The 17,697-nt window shown below is 36.0% G+C and overlaps 1 protein-coding gene across 4 annotated transcripts in view; it reads left to right on the top strand.

Annotated features, from left to right (window-relative positions):
• Rbbp8 (RB binding protein 8, endonuclease) overlaps positions 1-17,697 on the top strand; it is an 88,956-nt gene that overhangs the window by 50,444 nt on the left and 20,815 nt on the right. For all 4 annotated transcript variants that reach the window (XM_010638713.2, XM_010638712.2, XM_010638711.3 and 1 more), the window contains exons 9-15: positions 1,782-1,879; positions 4,756-4,868; positions 5,877-6,762; positions 6,844-6,967; positions 8,856-8,944; positions 9,775-9,889; positions 14,495-14,638. In XM_010638713.2, the coding sequence (XP_010637015.1) occupies positions 1,782-1,879; positions 4,756-4,868; positions 5,877-6,762; positions 6,844-6,967; positions 8,856-8,944; positions 9,775-9,889; positions 14,495-14,638 (1,569 nt within the window). The remainder of the gene's footprint in view (positions 1-1,781; positions 1,880-4,755; positions 4,869-5,876; positions 6,763-6,843; positions 6,968-8,855; positions 8,945-9,774; positions 9,890-14,494; positions 14,639-17,697) is intronic.

Below are 17,697 nucleotides of genomic sequence, written 5' to 3'. Positions count from 1 at the left end.
TATCTCCAGACTCCTGTTTATCGGGGGATGCACACACACACACACACAATTATATTTTTCCTTTGTTTTCCAGAAATAATTCCCCTTTTATTTGCCTTCACCCTTAATTATAGCTTTTCTTCAAAGTTAAGTTGAAAATGTGGTCTGTAATCAATCAGTATCTCTGCTTTCTTGACTTTCATTTACTTGAACACACCAACAGTGTGGATTCTACCTCCCCTCGCCACCCCTCATGAGAGAGATAAAAGGAACAAGGGAAGGGGTGGTAAAGAGAGGGATAGGGAAGACAGAAAGCAAGCACATCTGCATACCCTCTCTTCCACTTGTTGCACTAGAACTTCTAGCAAAAATCATCAGTGTTCATGTTCCCCAATATGTATGAGCCTGTTTTTGTCTTTATTTGCTCTCTTTCTGAGGGTATCATACCTAGAACTGGTGTTCTGCTATGACAATATGCTAATAAAATCTGTGTCCGGGACTTCTCTCCTGGACTCAAAGCCAGGTGTCTGCCCGCTGTTAAGCATCTCTACCTAAATATCCTCTGTCTTCAGCATGTCCAAAATGGAGGCTTTCCTGTCAGACCTACTGTCCTTCCTTACATTTACAACCTCTGGATGACCCTTTACCTACCTCTTTGAGTTACCTAATTCAAAAGACTTTTTCAGTCCTCCTAGACTCTTGCTTTCTTATCTCTTATTTCTAAACAACTTCTGAGTCTCACTGTTTCTGATTCCACTTACTTCCTTCTTCACTGTTTTACATATCTTCTGTACCCCCAAGGATATACTTTTGGCCATCTGCATCTCACATCAAGACTTCTAGTAATTAGTTTCTTTGGTCTGTTTGTGATTGCTTCTAGCCTATGGGACTATGTCACAGCCAAAATTACCTTTTTAACCCGAGAATGATTTCTCTCATCTGTTTAAAACTCTTGCATTTCTATTCATTGTTCACAGGAGAAATTCAAAACCACATGTAGTTCCCTAAACAAGCATTTTGCTTCACATTATCTAGACCCTTACACATATGTAGACTGTTACTTTCTGCTCCCAATCTAGTTAACCTGCCAAACTCCTCATACTCTTAGGTGTCAGCTTAGGCATCACTTTCTGTAGCTTGTCGTGGTTTCCCAGTGCAACCCCTTTATTTTCTTTTTTTGGCACTGAGGATCAAACTCTGGCCCTAGCGCTTGTGAGGCAGGCGGCAGAACCACTGAGCCAAATCCCTGGCACTGCAAACCCTTTATATTACCTTTAATATGTTTATTACACTCTACTACAGTTCTTTTTACCTTTAAATAGAACATGAATGTCTTCTTTTCATACAGTACGTAGCACAATGCCTGGAACTAGTAGGTGCTTTGTACATACTTGTTGAGTTATAGAAAATTTATAAAACACCTGCATATATGTGATTTCTGTTTAAATAATTTACCTTAAAAGTTACAAATTGTGCATTTCTGAAAACCTGTCCCTTATATTCATGAGATACTATAAATATGGTTTAATATTTTCCTTCTACCTTAGTTTTTTATAAATCATTTTGATCTATTTTCAGTGTCGATAAAAAAATTACCTACTGCATTCAGTTCATTTAGGAAAAATAGAAAACTGATAAAGTTCAGCAAGTTTGTATTCAAAATACCTGCAGCTTATATTGGACTTTTTAACAGAATTCAGAAATTTGTCCAATGCCAATTTGTGTTGTTTCTTTGAGCCTTTGCCTTTCTTTTATATAATTTTTATACATGTAATTTATAATTGTTTCTTTTTCTTACTTAGAAATACATGGGACAAGAAGTTGCCCCACTGATAAGTCATCTTTTAATTTAGCTACAGTTGTTGCTGAAACACTTGGACTTGATGTTCAAGAGGAATCTGTAAGTAATACTTATTTTGATAATAATATGAATTAATTAATATGTCCCTTTAGAGCTATTCTTAGAGGATTGAGCAAAGATAAATTATTTTTTCCAGAGATCATTGAGTAAAGACCTAGAACAAAACTAGTGTTTGAAAAACCCATTTATATTGTGTGCTCCAAAGCAGGCCCAGCAACTTCATAGGGTTGAGTCAACATTGTAGGAGAATTACAGCAGAGTGGATTTATTCTGCCTGTCTTCTTTCCTTCCTGTTGTCTTCTTCCTGTCCACCTTCATGCTGTCTAAGACCTAAACCCTTAGATTGATTTCAGAGTGTTATGGGTCTTTTTGACATCCATTAAAGGAAAATTTGACTTGGATAATAGGCTGAATTCTTCCTACTACCAAGAACTGCTGATCCAGTTAGACCTAATTCTTGGGGGCTGAGACAGAGATTAGCTCCAGCCTATTTTCATTTTCTTAGTACAGTGTTTCCTTACTTATGTCATTACACTTATTGGTTTTGTTTTGTTTTTTCTTGATTGAGCCCCAGAAAATAGAAATCTTCATTCTTAAGTTCTGGCTTAACACAATCTCAAAATAGTATTCATTTGCTTAAGTTAGTAAATGTGTATGTGCCCCATAAAATTGTCTTGCTGTTGAATTTCTTAAATTTGAATTTTTAAGGATTATACTATATTTGGTTTTTGTCCTTTTAAAATCCTTTCTTACCATACTTCCCTTGTTAGTTAGTTAGTTAGTTAGTTAGTTAATTATTTGGTGCTGGGGATTGAACCTAGGGTCTTTGCATGCTAGCCACACAATTGCCACTTAGCTAAACCCCCGGCCTTACTTTCCTTGATGGGACAAAATATCTGACAACTGCAATTCCAGGAGAGGTTAGTGGGGTTTGTTTTGTTTTATTAGTATGTGTTCTCAGTACATGACGTGTGCATTCATCTTAGAGTGTGGATATATATATAACACAGTTTAATTCTTTTTAATCTCCTTCCCCTTCCTACCCACCAACCTCCCTCCATCTCTAAGTCCCCTTTCCCCATTTTTATTCACATTATTATTTTTGGTTCATGTTTATGATATATAATTTTACATTCATTGTGGGTATTTAGTACATGTATATGACACATCTTAACATCTTTCTACTTCTCCTTCCCCTTTTCCCCCTGCCCTCACCATGGTCTCCTGGACTCTTCCACATTTGCAAAAGATCTGTCTCCTTGTTTCCTTCCATCAGTCCTTTCTTTTGCTCTTTATTTGTTCTTTGCCTTACTCAAATGAGGGAAACCATTTGATGGTTAAGCTTGAAGAGGGGCTTATTTTGATTTATGGTTAAAATCTGTGGTCAGCCAGTTCCAGCCCAAAAGGGCATGGGAAAGGCCCATGGGGGAATGCTGCTCACATCACAGCAGCCAGGAAGCAGAGTGGGGAGGAGCAGAGGCTGGAGACAACACCCTTCCAGGTGGGTCCCCAGTGATCTGTCTGCAGATACCACCACCAGGCCCCACCTCCTGCAGCAGCCATAGCCCCACCATGGTGCAGTCTTCTTCCGAAAGCCCTGCCTATGAGCACACCAGGTCTCTGAGGACATTCTCCGTGGAACCCTAACAGACCTGCTTCTTAGGAACTGAGTCAGATTGGCCCCATCGTATTTTATTATTTTACTATTTACCTATATCAGGCATGTTTACTTTTTTTTCTTTAATTGGTCTGTATAAAATAAAAAATGGGAATTCTTCAACCTTACCTTCTGTTTTGACACAACTTTTCCTTCTTCACTTTAGCTAGTAAATGTATATGTACTCATAAAGTTGCCTTGATGTTAAATTTCTAAAAATTGGCTTTTTTATTTGAGTTTTTATCCTTTTTAAATCCATCCTCCCAGGTGCGGTGACACACGCCTGTATTCCTAGCTACTCGAGGAGATGAGGCAGGATGATTGCAATTTTGAGGCAGTCTGGGCAATTTAGGGAGTCCCTGTCTCAAAATAAAGAAAAAATGTTAAGGCTGAGCATGTACCACAGCAGTAGAGCTTTTGATCCCCAGCACCACACGCACAAAAACCCATCCTCAGATGGTAATGGGTACTTTTTCACCTTGGTACTTTGAATGTATTTTATTGATTTCTAATTCCCTCCTACTTAGAAGCCTAGTAGTTTAGACATCAAGTAGTAATTTAGACATCAAATATTTTAAGGAAACCGAAATCTAAAGATTGGCTGCTTGTAGTTCAAGTCATAGGCCCACAGCGTCTGCATCACTTTAGAGGTTGTTGGAGGTACAGAATCCAGACCTGCTGAATTTGCACATAACAAGATCCCTGGTGGACTTGTATGTATGTTAAAGTTTCAGAAGCACTGCTTTCTAAAGGATCCTTTTAAATTGGTCCATATTCTCTTCCCCTCATGTTAATAATGGTTTTTGGAATTGGAGCTTTATATACCAGTAATAGAATGTACTTACATAAAATATTGATGGTTTTCTCTCTTAAAATTTACTATAGTTTGTATTTTTATTGGGATGAAATTCAGGTAATATAAAACAAATAATTTAAAGTGTGCAGCTCATTCAAAGGCAGGCATAGTGACCCAGCCTATAATGGCAAACACTCTGGGAGTCTGAGCCAGGAGGATTGCAAGTTTGAGCCTAGGCTGGGCAATTTAAGAAACTTGGAAAGACCCTGTCTCAAAATAAAAAAAAATTTATCTGAAAGGCTGAGGATTTAGCCTAGTGGAAGGCCCTAGGGAATGAGCTAAGTACTACAAAAATAACTTAAGTGTACAGTTTAGAGTACTCATAATATTATGTAACTACCACCTTTTCAAGGATGAATAATATTCCATTGTTTGAGTGTGCTTCATATTTTACTATTGAAGGAATCTCAGAGTCCCATGAGCCCTCTTGGTGATGAGCTATACCACTCTCTGGAAGGAGTTCACAAGAAACAGCCTTTTGAGGAATCCGTGAGAAATGCTAAAGATAGTTTAAGGTAATTTGGGGCGCTTTGGTGAAAACTTGTAACTATTGTTGAGCTCCCATTCGAATTAAACCATTTCATTCAACCCTTTCTTTCCTTCAGCATATAGTTGATATTCTGGCTATACTTTTATTGTGAAAAATGTTCCTCCAATTTATGAGCAATTGAGAGCCCTTTGAATTACAATTGAGAAGTAGGTGTTAATTTTGAATCCTTTTTGTACATTATCAAGCAGTAAGTTCAGTATTTAAGAGCTCCCAGTCTTATTCTGACCCTTTAAAGGCCTAGCCTCCTTTGTGTGTTTGTTGCCAAGTCCAATATATATTATGCAAAGGGTACCTTTAAGTTGGATGAGTTTCTGAGATTGTATTGCATCTCATTTTTGGCTAATTTCATCTGTCATCATAATAACTCTTTAAAATAGGATTTAGTGCTTGTGAAATATATATAAAACTGCAACCCCTGAGAGATTACATATTTTTGTAAAGCCACTTAGGTGTTAAATGCTAGACCCAGAACTCATAATCATTCCCTGTCTTCACATTTAGAACCTAGGGCTCTTTCTGTAGCTTTCTTCTTTACTAGAGACAGCTGAGTTTGACTTCTAATTAAGCGTTTTAGGGTTGGAGCTATAGTCCAGTGGTAGGCCACTTGTTTAATAACCAGGAGGCCCTGGCTTGATTTCAAATACTGAAGAAGAAAAAAAAAACAACCCAGAATTTTGTTCTTAGTTCATTAATTTTTTTTTTATAATGAAGGTATTTAAATTACTTAGGGAAAAATTAGATAGGAATATTAGGGTATTGAGACATGTTTTCTGAACCATTTTCCTCAGCTCTTTGTCTCCCAAATGAAGAGACTCTAACAGTTATACTATATCTTAAATGTGGTTAATGATCTGCCTCTCATAGAGAAAACCTCACTATTCTGTGTTAAGCAAAGATTTTTCTCATCGTGCTTGTGTTTCAATTTTTACTGTATTTGTTTAGTAGAAAAAAAGTTTTCTTATTCTTTAATTAGATTTTCAGATTCTTCTTCAAAGACTCCTCCTCAAGAAGAATTGGTTCCTAGGGTGTCATCTCCTGTATTTGTACCTACATCTACTATGAAAAGTAGTTTGGGTTTGAATACAAGTTTGTCCCCTTCTCTTTTGGACACTGGGAAACAAAGCCATCTCAAAGCAGCCCCTTTCAGCAGCACTTCTATTTCTAGATCAGAGAAAACTAGATCAAAATCTGAAGATAGTGTCCTTTTCACACATCATAGTCTTGGGTCTGAATTGAACAAGGCCATTAGCCAGTCATCTTCTAGTAAGCAGATTCTTAAAAATATAAGTGAATCCATAAATGAACAGGATATTACTCTTCACATTAAAGAGGCTGTTATGGATAAACATATAGTGTCTCTGAAATCATCGGGAGGCAGGACATCCAAAAGGAAGAAAACTGAGGAAGAAAACGAACATGAAGTATGCTGCCCCCAAGCCTCTTTTGATAAAGAAAATTCTCTTCCTTTTCCAATGGATAGTCACTTCTCCATGAATGGGGACCATATTATGGATAAACCTCTTGATCTGTCTGATCGGTTTTCAGCTATTCAGCGTCTAGAGAAAAGACAAGGAATTGAGACTTCCAAAAACAAATTCAAGCAAGTGACTCTTTATGAAGCTTTTAAGCCCATCCCAAAAGGCTCTTCCTCAAGCTGTAAGGCCTTGGATGGGGGCTGCATGGTACCCAAAGATTCCCCAGAGGAATCCTGTCTTCAGGAGTGTGTACACCATCCTTCACATAAATCCCCTCCATACAGTAAAACACCATTACCTATAAAAGAAGAAAATTCCATCTTCAAGATCCCTCTACATCCACATGAAAGTTTGGCGACAGAGAATCTTTTTGATGATACAAAGGTTTGTGTTAAATGTTTAAGGATTTTGATTAAAATCATTTTCTGTGATTTCATGTGGATGCTAATTATCATTTCTGTTTAGGGTGCTAGTTCTAATGAGCCAAAAAAAGTAAAAGCCAGGTCACTTCACGGAGGATGTGAACTTGCATCAGTTCTTCAGTTAAATCCCTGCAGAATTACCAAAACAAAGTCTAACAACAACCAAGGTATGCATCCTATAAATAGGATTTCTGCTCTTCTTTAATGACTTTGAATTGAATATTTACATACTTCAAGCAGATTAAATTGTTTTGGAAATTTTTTTAAATGTCCTCCCTGCATGTTTGGGTTCATAAGATGATTCTCATTGGTTTCGTTTTATCTCTGATTTTTCTGCTTTTGTGCTTTTTAGAAAAATGAATTGAGATATTTTGATATCTGCTATTTTGTACTTATTTTTGTAATTATTTCCTTTACAGAAGCTTTTAAAATTTAAACTATACAGAATTTTTAAAATAAAAATAATCATCCCAACCTCATTTTTCATTCTATAGGTAATTTGTCCTTTTTATTTCATTTACATTTTTATGTGTAAGCATGAATATATACATTATTTGCATAGGTTTTCAAACTTACTTGTAAACCTTGTTTGCCCTTGTAAACATATTTCTTCTGATAATTTTACTGTCCGTATTTTAAAGGAGACCTTTTGTTTTTCAGCCATCAAACATTTTTCGAATTCATATGCAGTATTTTTCTGTTTTTGTTCATTGGCAATGTATTCTTTCATTCTGGGCTTGTTTTCCTTTTTTCCTGAAGTATATTCTTATTGTTCCAGCATGAAAACATTTTTTTCACTCTCATTCCTAATTTTTTTCACTTTTTTTTCACCCTTTGGTTAATTTCTTCTTGTCTGCTTTCAGGGTTATAACATGCCTGTTTAGCTTTTCATAGACTGTCTAGAGTTACTGCCTACTACTTCATGTTCTACATCTATATTTCATGTGTTTGTTGTGTCTTAGATTTACATGCAGTACATTGAAAACTCTACCAGACAATGTTATATTGTCAACATTTAAAAATTTTTATAAAAATGCAAATTACATAGCATAAAAATCCACCATCACCTGAGCTACATAGTGAGTTCCAGGTCACTCTCAACTACATGAGACCCTGTCTCAAAAAAACAAACCAAAAACAAACAAAATCCACCATCAAAGTTTCAATTCAGTGGTTTTGTTAAATTCACAGAGTTTTTCCAGCCATAACTGTAGTCTTAAGTTTAGAACAAGCATCACTCTCTGCTGATCTTCCTTTTCCCCAGTCCTGGGCATCACTGGTCTATCTTTTGTGTTCATAATTTAGCTATTCTACAGGATTCATATAGATGGAATGCTTTAGTATATAATCTTTCGTGATTCATCTCTTTCATTCAGTATAATGTCTTCCATTTCATCTGTGTTATAGCATGCATTCATACTTAATTCCTTTTTACTGCCGAATAACATGGTATACCAGATTTTTCATCTGTTAATAGAAATTTAATTGTTCCTAATTTTTGCTATTATGAAGAATACTGCTGTGAACATTTGTGCATAAGTTTTTGTATGGATGTATGTTTTCATTTTTTGTTTATACTTAGGAATGGAATTACTAGACTCTTTGCCAACTCCGTATTTAAACTTTCGAGAGGCTGCCTGTTTTCCAAAGTAGCTGTATACCATTTCACATTCCCACCAGCATTGTGTGTGGGTTGCAGTTTCTCCACATCTTCACTAACACTTGTTATCTTTCATTTTGATTCTAGCTATCTTTGTAGATGTGACATAGTGTCTCATTTTGATTTTGCATTTTCCTGAGGGCTGATGATACTGAATATCTTTTTATGTGCTTATTGGCCATTTAAACTGTCTATTCAGAACCTTTTCCTATTTTTAATTTGAAAAACTTACCTGTTTTTGTATTGTGAGTTCTTTATATATCCTAGGTACAAGTCTTGTACTAGACTTGTGATTAGAAAAAAAATTTCTCCCATTCTGTGGGTCTCCTAACATTTTAAAGTGGTGAGAATTTTCAAAATCTATTTTTAATTGCATATTTTTCTCCTTATCTAAGATGCATCCTTTGAAAATATCCAGTGGAGTGTAGATCCAGGAGCAGACCTTTCTCAGTATAAAATGGATATTACTGTAATAGATACAAAGGTAAATTAAAAATAAAACCAAAGCCCATTTGCTTATTCTAGTGAGTTGTTAGTGAACTTTCTCTCCTGACTTATTCTGTGACCTTTATTCAGATACTTCTTAAATACATTTATTTATTTAGAAGACAAAGAAACAGATACTTATTCATCAAACTCAATGGTATTTTTGAAAAGAATACTTTATTTCTTTAAAGGCCTTTACTTAGCATTGGTATCATTTTTTAAATAGTACAACATTCTAGTTATATGTTTTTAAATTATTTTTATGAAAATAATCCATTTGCTGTGATTAGCTTTAGAGTAATGTCCCATAAAGAAAATATTTATTTTCCCTGTTGACTAATTTTTTAGGAACTACATTTTTTGAAAATAAAAGTAATAGTGGAAATCCTTTTTTACTTTATATTTAGGTTCTCTGGTTTGAGAAGTTCTCTTTCACTTGATAGCATATTAATAACAGAATATCTAACAATTGCTGAAGTAATTTATTCCATCAAGAAATCAAAATGATTACTGAAATTATTGTGGTTGGTTGTGCATTTTTGTTCATTCCTGTGAGGCAGTTTGGGAAAGATGCAGGATGAGCCAAAGGTGGTCTGTGGTGTATGGGATTCCCTTTCGTGGACAGGAGTCCTTTTCCTAGGCTACAGTTCTGCCATAGTAATGTGATATATTTTACAGTCTGTAAAACCTGAATCTGTTCCCAAAGAATGAAAGCAGATATAATTTAATGCTTAAAGACAGAAAATTTTATGTGTATTTTACCAAAAAATTTGGTAAAAATAAAAACATAAAGCCATGAAGAAATAATTATTAAATTTTGGATTTTAGGATGGAAGTCAGTCAAAATTAGGAGGAGAGACAGTAGACATGGACTGTACACTTGTCAGTGAAAGCTTGCTTTTAAAGATGAAGAAGCAAGGCCAAAAAGGAGAAAAAAGTCCAAGTAAGATTTGCTTTTTAAAATTTTAATAAAAACGTGAAATGAAGTTTGTATTTATACCATTGTACTGATTGACGGTGAACTCTATTGTTGTTATGGCTCATGGATAGATCCCCCCACAACCCTTAAGTGTACACTGGCACTTTTCAGAGGTGGCTGAATCTAGAGTGTGTGACATGGCTTGATTGATGGTGCAATGCTAGGAATAGGCTGTGAGTACTACCTTCCCTGGATAAGATACAAGGGACAGAAAAAGACTTGTCACTTATTGTTGCTGCTGCTTGTTTTCTGCTCTGCGAGCCCTTCAGCCATGCCACCTTGCCCTGGAGCAGCCAACTATGGGCTGAAACCCCTACAGACTGTGAGCCAAATAAACTTTTCTTCCTTTAACTTAGGGTGTCGGGTGTTTTATCTCAGCAACTAGAAAAAAAATCTACGACAATCGTAAACTAGGATTATTTTCCCTGCTGTTAATTTTATATTCATTTTAAGGAAATTTATTTTCAGTGTTTCAGAAAAAAAATATTTTGCTAGAATAATTTTATTTCAGAAAAAAATTCAGATTGTTTCCAGGGGTCAGCAGGCTAGTTAGCTGCCAGTTTTATTGTGAACAGTGTCATTCATATGTTGTGTTGCCTGTGATTGCTTGCTCCAAAAAGGATAGAAATTAGTTTTTGCTGTGGAAACCTTATAGCTCCAGAAGCCCGTTTTACTTTTTGATCTTTTCTTTTTTTAAGTTGCTAATAAAGAGAGAAAAAGGAGGGTTCCAAAGAGTCCATGTGTCTTAATCAGTTACTCTTCACAGGGACACAGTCCCCCAACACTCAGGATTTAAAAGAGAGTTTTATTTTGCCTTATGTTTTCAGTCCATATTCTACTGGCTCCAAGCCAAGACAGCGTGGCAGAGGGGCATTGTGGAGGAAAAGCTGCCCACCTCATGGCACCCAGGAAGCAGAGAGAGAAGGGAGGAGCCAGGGAGGCAGATGCGCCCTTCCAAGTCATGCCCCCAGTGACCACCTCTTCCAAGCAAGCTTCATCTCCTAACTTTAAATTTAAATGTAGTGTCCTTGCGATCCAGTCACTCTTCAGAAGTGGTACCTCTGAACTCACTAGGCTTTTGGGGGGACATCTGGTATAAACTGTGATACCATGTTAGAATTGTGATTGTTTGTTGTTTGTTTGTTGACTCAGGGTCTCACTATGTAGCTGAGACTGACCTGGAACTCACTATGTAGCTCACGTTGGTCTCGAACTCACAGCGATCCTCCTGCCTCAGCCTCCTGAGGGCTGGGATTACGATTACAGGTGTGCGCCACCACACCTGGCTCTAGAATTGTTATTTTTTAAAGCAATTTGATAAGGAAAGAAAGGAAAACTCTACTAATAGATTTGCAGAATAGTGCTGAAGATGATACTATATATGTGGAATTAATCTGCTATATTCTACCTCTGCAGGAAAGGAGATGGCATCAGATCAAGGGTCTATAGCCATTTATAGTGAAAAATATTTTTTAGCATAAATAACATATTTATTCATCTGCATATTCATTTCCTTTTTTGAATTTTTTGTTTGTAATATGTAATGATTACATTCACAATGGAGAGTTGGTACATGTATACAGGACATCTTATGTACTGAAAAATTTAATTCTTCACCTAAAACCATGATTTTCCTGAAATAGAACAATAGAAGGACTTCAGTTAGCACTACCTTCACAACATTTCTAGCTATAACATAGGACCTGAAAACAATTAGACTGTTAACAGGTGCAGTTTATCACCCTAATCGATGGAAGGGTTAGGGCCTGCCCCTGGGGTGCAGTATTAAAAGCAGAGGCATTTCTCAACGGTAATCTATCAGGAGCTGAAGATGCTCAGCTGGATGTCCATTCCCTGTCTTGGATCTTCTTTAATCTACCTACATAGGTTCCAAAAATCAAACAGCCAGTCTTGCCTGGCTTCTTTTGAAACAAGTGAGAGAAAATTTCAATGGCCTTTGCCTTATATCTTCATCTTTTAGATATGATCAAGCAGATGGCTGTCGACATCACATTGTAAAAACAACATGTGGGATAGGAGACATTGTTGATGTCTTTTTTGTCTTTTAATCTTCCTCATAAAGTAAAACCTTTCTCACACTTAGAATTGGTTAAAATGAAAACTTTCAGTTACTGCTAATATTTTAATTCAAAAAATGTTTTCTAGAAGCCAGGCATGGTGGCATCAACATCTTCCCAGCTACTCAGGAGGCTGAGGTGGGAAAAATCATAAGTTTGAGACCAGCCTGGGAAATTTAGCAAGACTTTAGCTATAAGTGAAAAAGTCTAAAAGGGCTGGCTAAAGGTGTAGATCATCAGTAGAGCCCTTGCATAGCGTATGAAAGACCCTGGTGTTACCTCCCAAGGTTCTATCACGCTTGGATCCAGGCCCCACCTCTCTGGGTTTCTGGGTTTTTGGGTTTCTGGGTTTACTGGCCTGGCTGCAACCAAGAGTATGAGAAAAAGCCATAAAAAATTGAAAAAATAGATTCCTTTTCACCTGTGAATGGAGCTTCTTTTATCTTTAAGACCCTTAAGAATTTTTTGTAGTGAGTTTCCTGGGAAGTAAAGATAGCATTATAACTATTTTATTCTGAAGCTGCAGTTTTTCTTAAAAGTACAATTTTTATACTATTATTTTCCCTGGATTGGGAGAGGTGGCATATACTTGACACAGAGTTATCGTCTCTGGCTACTGTTCTATTTGTTAGCCAGCTCATCTTGTTTCTAGTTTTTCTTGAACTCCAAGGAGTTTTTTGTTTTGTTATTGTTGTTGTTTATTTGTTTGTTTTTGAGTGAGGGTCTTGCTAAGTTGTCCAGGCTGGGCTCAAACTTGCAGTCCTCCTGCTTCAGGCTCCCAGAGTGCTGGGATTACAGGCATGTGCCACCTCACCCCACCAAATTCTAGTATTTTTAAAAACATGATTACATAACAGGAAATGTAGTTGAAGTTTCAAAAATGAATTTAGCATTTTCACATATCAAATAGAGCATTGAATTCATTATGTCTGTCAGTTTTAAACTATCAGGTGCTAATGATAATGCAAGAAAAACTCTCTTCTTCTTCATTAGAAAAAATAAATAAGTAAAATCCTAGACATTTTAATATCCACTTTTTGTTTAAATTTAGTATTTGTCCTCATTTATTATGATATATTTTCTTTTCCTCACATTCTTTGGTAGGACTTTTTTGGTTTATATGAATTATACATGAGCTGATAGGAAAAAAACAAATTTTTAAGGGGTTTCGGTATATGACAATAACAAAAATTAGCATTCTCTTCACATGAATCATGAGTAAAGGACAGTTAAAGTCTTAAAGAACTACCAGAACTTGAGTTGATTCTTGCCTTGTGCACCAGTTGTAAGACTTAAACCTTGTTTTAAAAAGCATGATTTAAGAATTGTCTTTATCACTTCATTACATATATTAGTTTGTTACTGAGTCACCGAGTTAATACTGACAACTAATATTTTTTAGAATCGCCTTTTTTAACATGCCCACAATATATCACTACTTGTATTCACTGAAAGTAAACTCTTCACAACTAAGTCTCAAATCTGTATTATTATAATACTTCAAAGAATTTCTTTAAACACTTTATTGCATATATTATAGTTTTTTTAACCTTATAGTTACTGAATTAATACTCTAACAAGACAGCTTTCAACTGACTTTTTTTTGTGTGTGTGTGTGTGTAGTGGTGGTACTGGAATTGAAGCTAGGGCCTTCACGTTGAACCATATCTCCAGTTGGGTTGTTTGGTGTTTTTTCTGTTTGTTTGTTTTGTCTTTTAAGCCAGTATCTCACCAAATTGCTAAGCTGCCTGGCTGGGCTTGATCTTGTGACCCTCTTGCCTTAGCCTCCCACAATGCTGAGGTTGCAGGGGAGTACCACTATGCCTGGCTACAACTGACATTCATAGAATCATCTTTTACACTTGTGTTAATGCATGTATTCTCTTGAAAGAGCACCTTTCAAAGTAAAACCTTTAACCAACATGTAAGACTCATGTTTTAAAGAAGTGTTTTTTGGGGGGTTTTTTTTGTATTTTTTTTCAGCTTTAATTGAGTTTATTGGTATATTTTAGGTACACAGTACAGTTACATTCATTGTTGGGATCTTGTACCTCTACATGACAGGTCTTGATTCTCATTTTTTCCCCTTACCCCTGCCCTCCCTTCACCCCCTCCTCCTCTCCCCATCTACAAACACTTTATTTTCATCTTTTCATTATCTCACATTTTTTTCTTTTCCCTTATTACCCTTCCCCTACCCATCCCACCTTCCCTACACCTTTAGCTCCTTTCTTCCCATTTCTAAATGTCAGTGATCTTATTAGGATCTTATGTATTATTGCAGATTATTCACACCAGGGAAACTATTCGGTATTTACACATGTGTGACTTATTTATTGAAGATATACTCCTAAGTGAAATAAATAAGTTAAAGAAGTGTTTTAAAAGACCTTATTGTAATGTTTTCTGTCAGTTACTAAAAGTTTCATATTGGTCTATATGGAAAACAAAAATCTTGCTTTTTGCTCAGTGCCCATGCTTTTTTATACAGATAGAGAAAGAAAGATGAATGATAGCTTGGAAGATTTGTTTGACCGGACGATACATGAAGAATATGAATCCTGTTTGGCAGACAGTTTCCCCCAGGTGGTAAATGAATTGGAGGAATTATCTGCTGCCACAAGGAAACCAAATGGTAAGGCTTTTGTCTCTTTATGGCTTTTCTGTTGTACTGAATTCATCTAGTTCATCAGGGTAATTGACAGAGGTTTACTAGGGCATATTAACAAAGTTTTGTGGTTTTTGTGTAAATTTGTTTATTATTACTTATCTTGAATACTTTCAAACTAAGAGTTCTAAAAAGTCATGCTGAGTGTTCTCCTGAACTTTTCCTTCAATTTCCCTTTATGTTAACATCTTACATAGCCATAAAATATTTATGAGAGCAAAGAAATTAATCTTGGGTCATTGCTACAAATTTCTTTTTAATATATACATACAAATTTTTAAGTTTTGCAAAATTACTGTTAATAATTGCAATAAAGAATAATCTTGCAGAAAATTTACCCCCATTTTCTGCTATGAATGCTTCTTTATCCTTCCAGACTAAACACCTAATGTAGCTAGCTATATGCATAATTAGTCTTAAGATCTGTTACGTTACAAGCAGTAATTTTAAAATGTAGGGTAACAACCAAGAAGGAATGAGCTTATGCAATTGCAACTCTAAGTAGATAATCTGGATTGAAAGTTAAAATTCTAAATCCTCATCTTGTTAATAAAGTAGTTGGAATTTTTAAAGTAGTGCTGAGATTGTTTTATACTGGTTCAAAGTAAACACACCTCCCACAATAGCATGATCTGTCTTAAGTCCATAGTGCTTCCAGCCAGGGATTTAGCTCAGCGGTTCAGTGCCCTGCCTTGCAAGCGCAAGGACTGGAGTTCAACCCCCAGTACCAAATAAAAGCAAAACATAGTGCTTCCATCACAAGCTTTTGCTTGCTCAGTCCATGGCAAAATATGATCAAGTAAATTTTGTAATAAAAACTTAACAGCTGTTCTACATACTTTCCTCCCCAAGAAGAACAGAGAAAAAGGATATTCTGTTACAAAGATGTGCTTTTAAATTTCTGTCCTTTTTTTCCAGCTACATTTAACACTGGGAATTGCATTTGACACTCACTGTCCCAGAAGTCAGTTGTTTTGCTTTTGTTAAAATGTGCACTGTTGTTCTTTAGTGGCAGTTCCAAGAGTCTGTCTTTCTCAAATAGTTGATCTCTTAGCTTTTATTAATGCCTCTGAAATTGATTCCAAGTCTGCAGGTCTGAGTTGACTTTTCTATTAAATTCCATTCCTGCATTTCTAAATAATTGCTAGATAACTTTTGTTTCCCTTCAGCTTAAATTTAATATGTCTGAGACAAGTCCCATTTCTTTCCTACAAAATTCATTCTTATTTTTCCCAATCAGACATATATTTTAAGGTTACTTGTCCATTTATTTTCTTTTCTCAGCCCCGTATCTCAGAATCCTGCTTCTTCCTGCTTTATGGGAAATCAAGTTTGGAGGACAGTGTGAAAAGCTCAGTTCTGACACGTTAATTCTCACCAGTCCTTGAAGTATTTAGGAGGCAGTTGGCATGTGTTTAGAATTTGGACAAGAAACTCACATTTTGATCTATAGCAACACAGTAAACAGATTAAATGAGACAAAAAGGCAAAGAAGATTAAATTTATGTAGAAAAATAATAGATTTCTAAATTGATTATATTAAGTTAAAGATGTTTAGAAGATGTTAAACAGGTAGATGGATTCAGATCTGGCATTCAGAAGAGAGAGGACTAAGCTGAACTTAATAAGTACACAGAAATGTTTTCACCTGGCTTCCAGAACAACACATACTCTGTTTCCCTGTATATTACAAGACAAAGCTCCTTCTCCATTTCCTTTGCTGTTTCTTCTGTTTCTTTAAGGCCATAAAATTGCCATGCCCCAGAGGTCAGAACCCCCTTTCATTTTCAACATCTTGGTGATCTCACTTGGTTTCATGCCTTTAAGAACCATCTACTTGCTGTTCACCTCCTGCCCCAAAATTATTTCTTTATTTTAGATTTCCTGTCCAAACTCTAAACACATGCCAACTTCCTTCTAAACACTTCTTGAATGACTTCATTTTTCATCTTCCCTGACTAGTCTAATTCTCTGGCAGTACTATCTCCAAGTATATTTCATATCACTTCACTTCTCTCCCTCTTGGCAGCCACGGCCCTAGTCTAAACCACAGCTATCTCATCTATTCTACTGCAGGCCTCTTAACTGGTCTTTTTATACCAGTAATTTCTTTTGTCTAGTCTCATCTTTAGCGTTTCAAGAGGGATTTATTTTAAATGCAGATTAGATTGTGTTACCTTTTTGCTTAAAAACTCTTCAATAAGAAGATGCTTGAATGGCCAATGAGTCCACAAAAAGATGTTCAGCATCATCAATCATCCAGGCATTGATACCCCTCTCCACCCACTGAGATGGTTAAAGAGACTGAAAATATCTAACTTTGGAGATAGTGAAGAGCAGCTGAAATTCCCATACATTGAAAATGGCAGTATAAAATTGCTGCCTGTTATTTTGGAAAACAGCTGCTTTCTAAACAACTTTATAGAAGTTTGTCATTTTCTTATAAAATTACACATATACCTATCCTGTTACCCACCAATATGACTCCCGTATCACCCAAGAAAAATTAAAATATGCTCACAAAAAGATATGTTTAAAAGGTTCATACAATATTTATTTGTAACAACTCAAAACTGGAAAGAAATGTCCGTCAACAGGTAAGTAAATTGTGACACATTTATTTAGTGGAGTGTTACTCATCAACAAAGGGAAGGAACTACTAGACCCAACAACATGGATGAATGCCCAGCTTGTTGGATGGAAAATAGAAAAAATGAACAAGCACACTATATAATTATGTAGTTCCAAAACATCCATAACTAAGCTGTTTCATAAAAGAAATCATATCAGTGTTTATGGGGGAGGGAAAAGAGTAGAAGAGAGACACTAGAGAGCATTCATAACCTCATGGATCTGAGGCCAGTGGTGGTCTCGTGCCTGTCTACCTCTTAATTTCATCTCCCCCATGGCTCTCCTTTATTTGTTAAATCTCGTGCACAGTGGCATTCTCATAGTTCTGTAATATACCAGTTTTTCTGTCTCAATACCCTTACCTGTAACATTCCCCACTCCACCTTTTCTCACGA

This window comes from Fukomys damarensis, unplaced genomic scaffold (genome assembly GCF_012274545.1).
Source record: "Fukomys damarensis isolate Sample0158 unplaced genomic scaffold, DMR_v1.0_HiC HiC_scaffold_30, whole genome shotgun sequence".
Lineage (NCBI taxonomy): Eukaryota > Metazoa > Chordata > Mammalia > Rodentia > Bathyergidae > Fukomys > Fukomys damarensis.
Note: the sequence above shows the minus strand (reverse complement) of the source record. Positions and strands in the feature narration are given on the sequence as shown.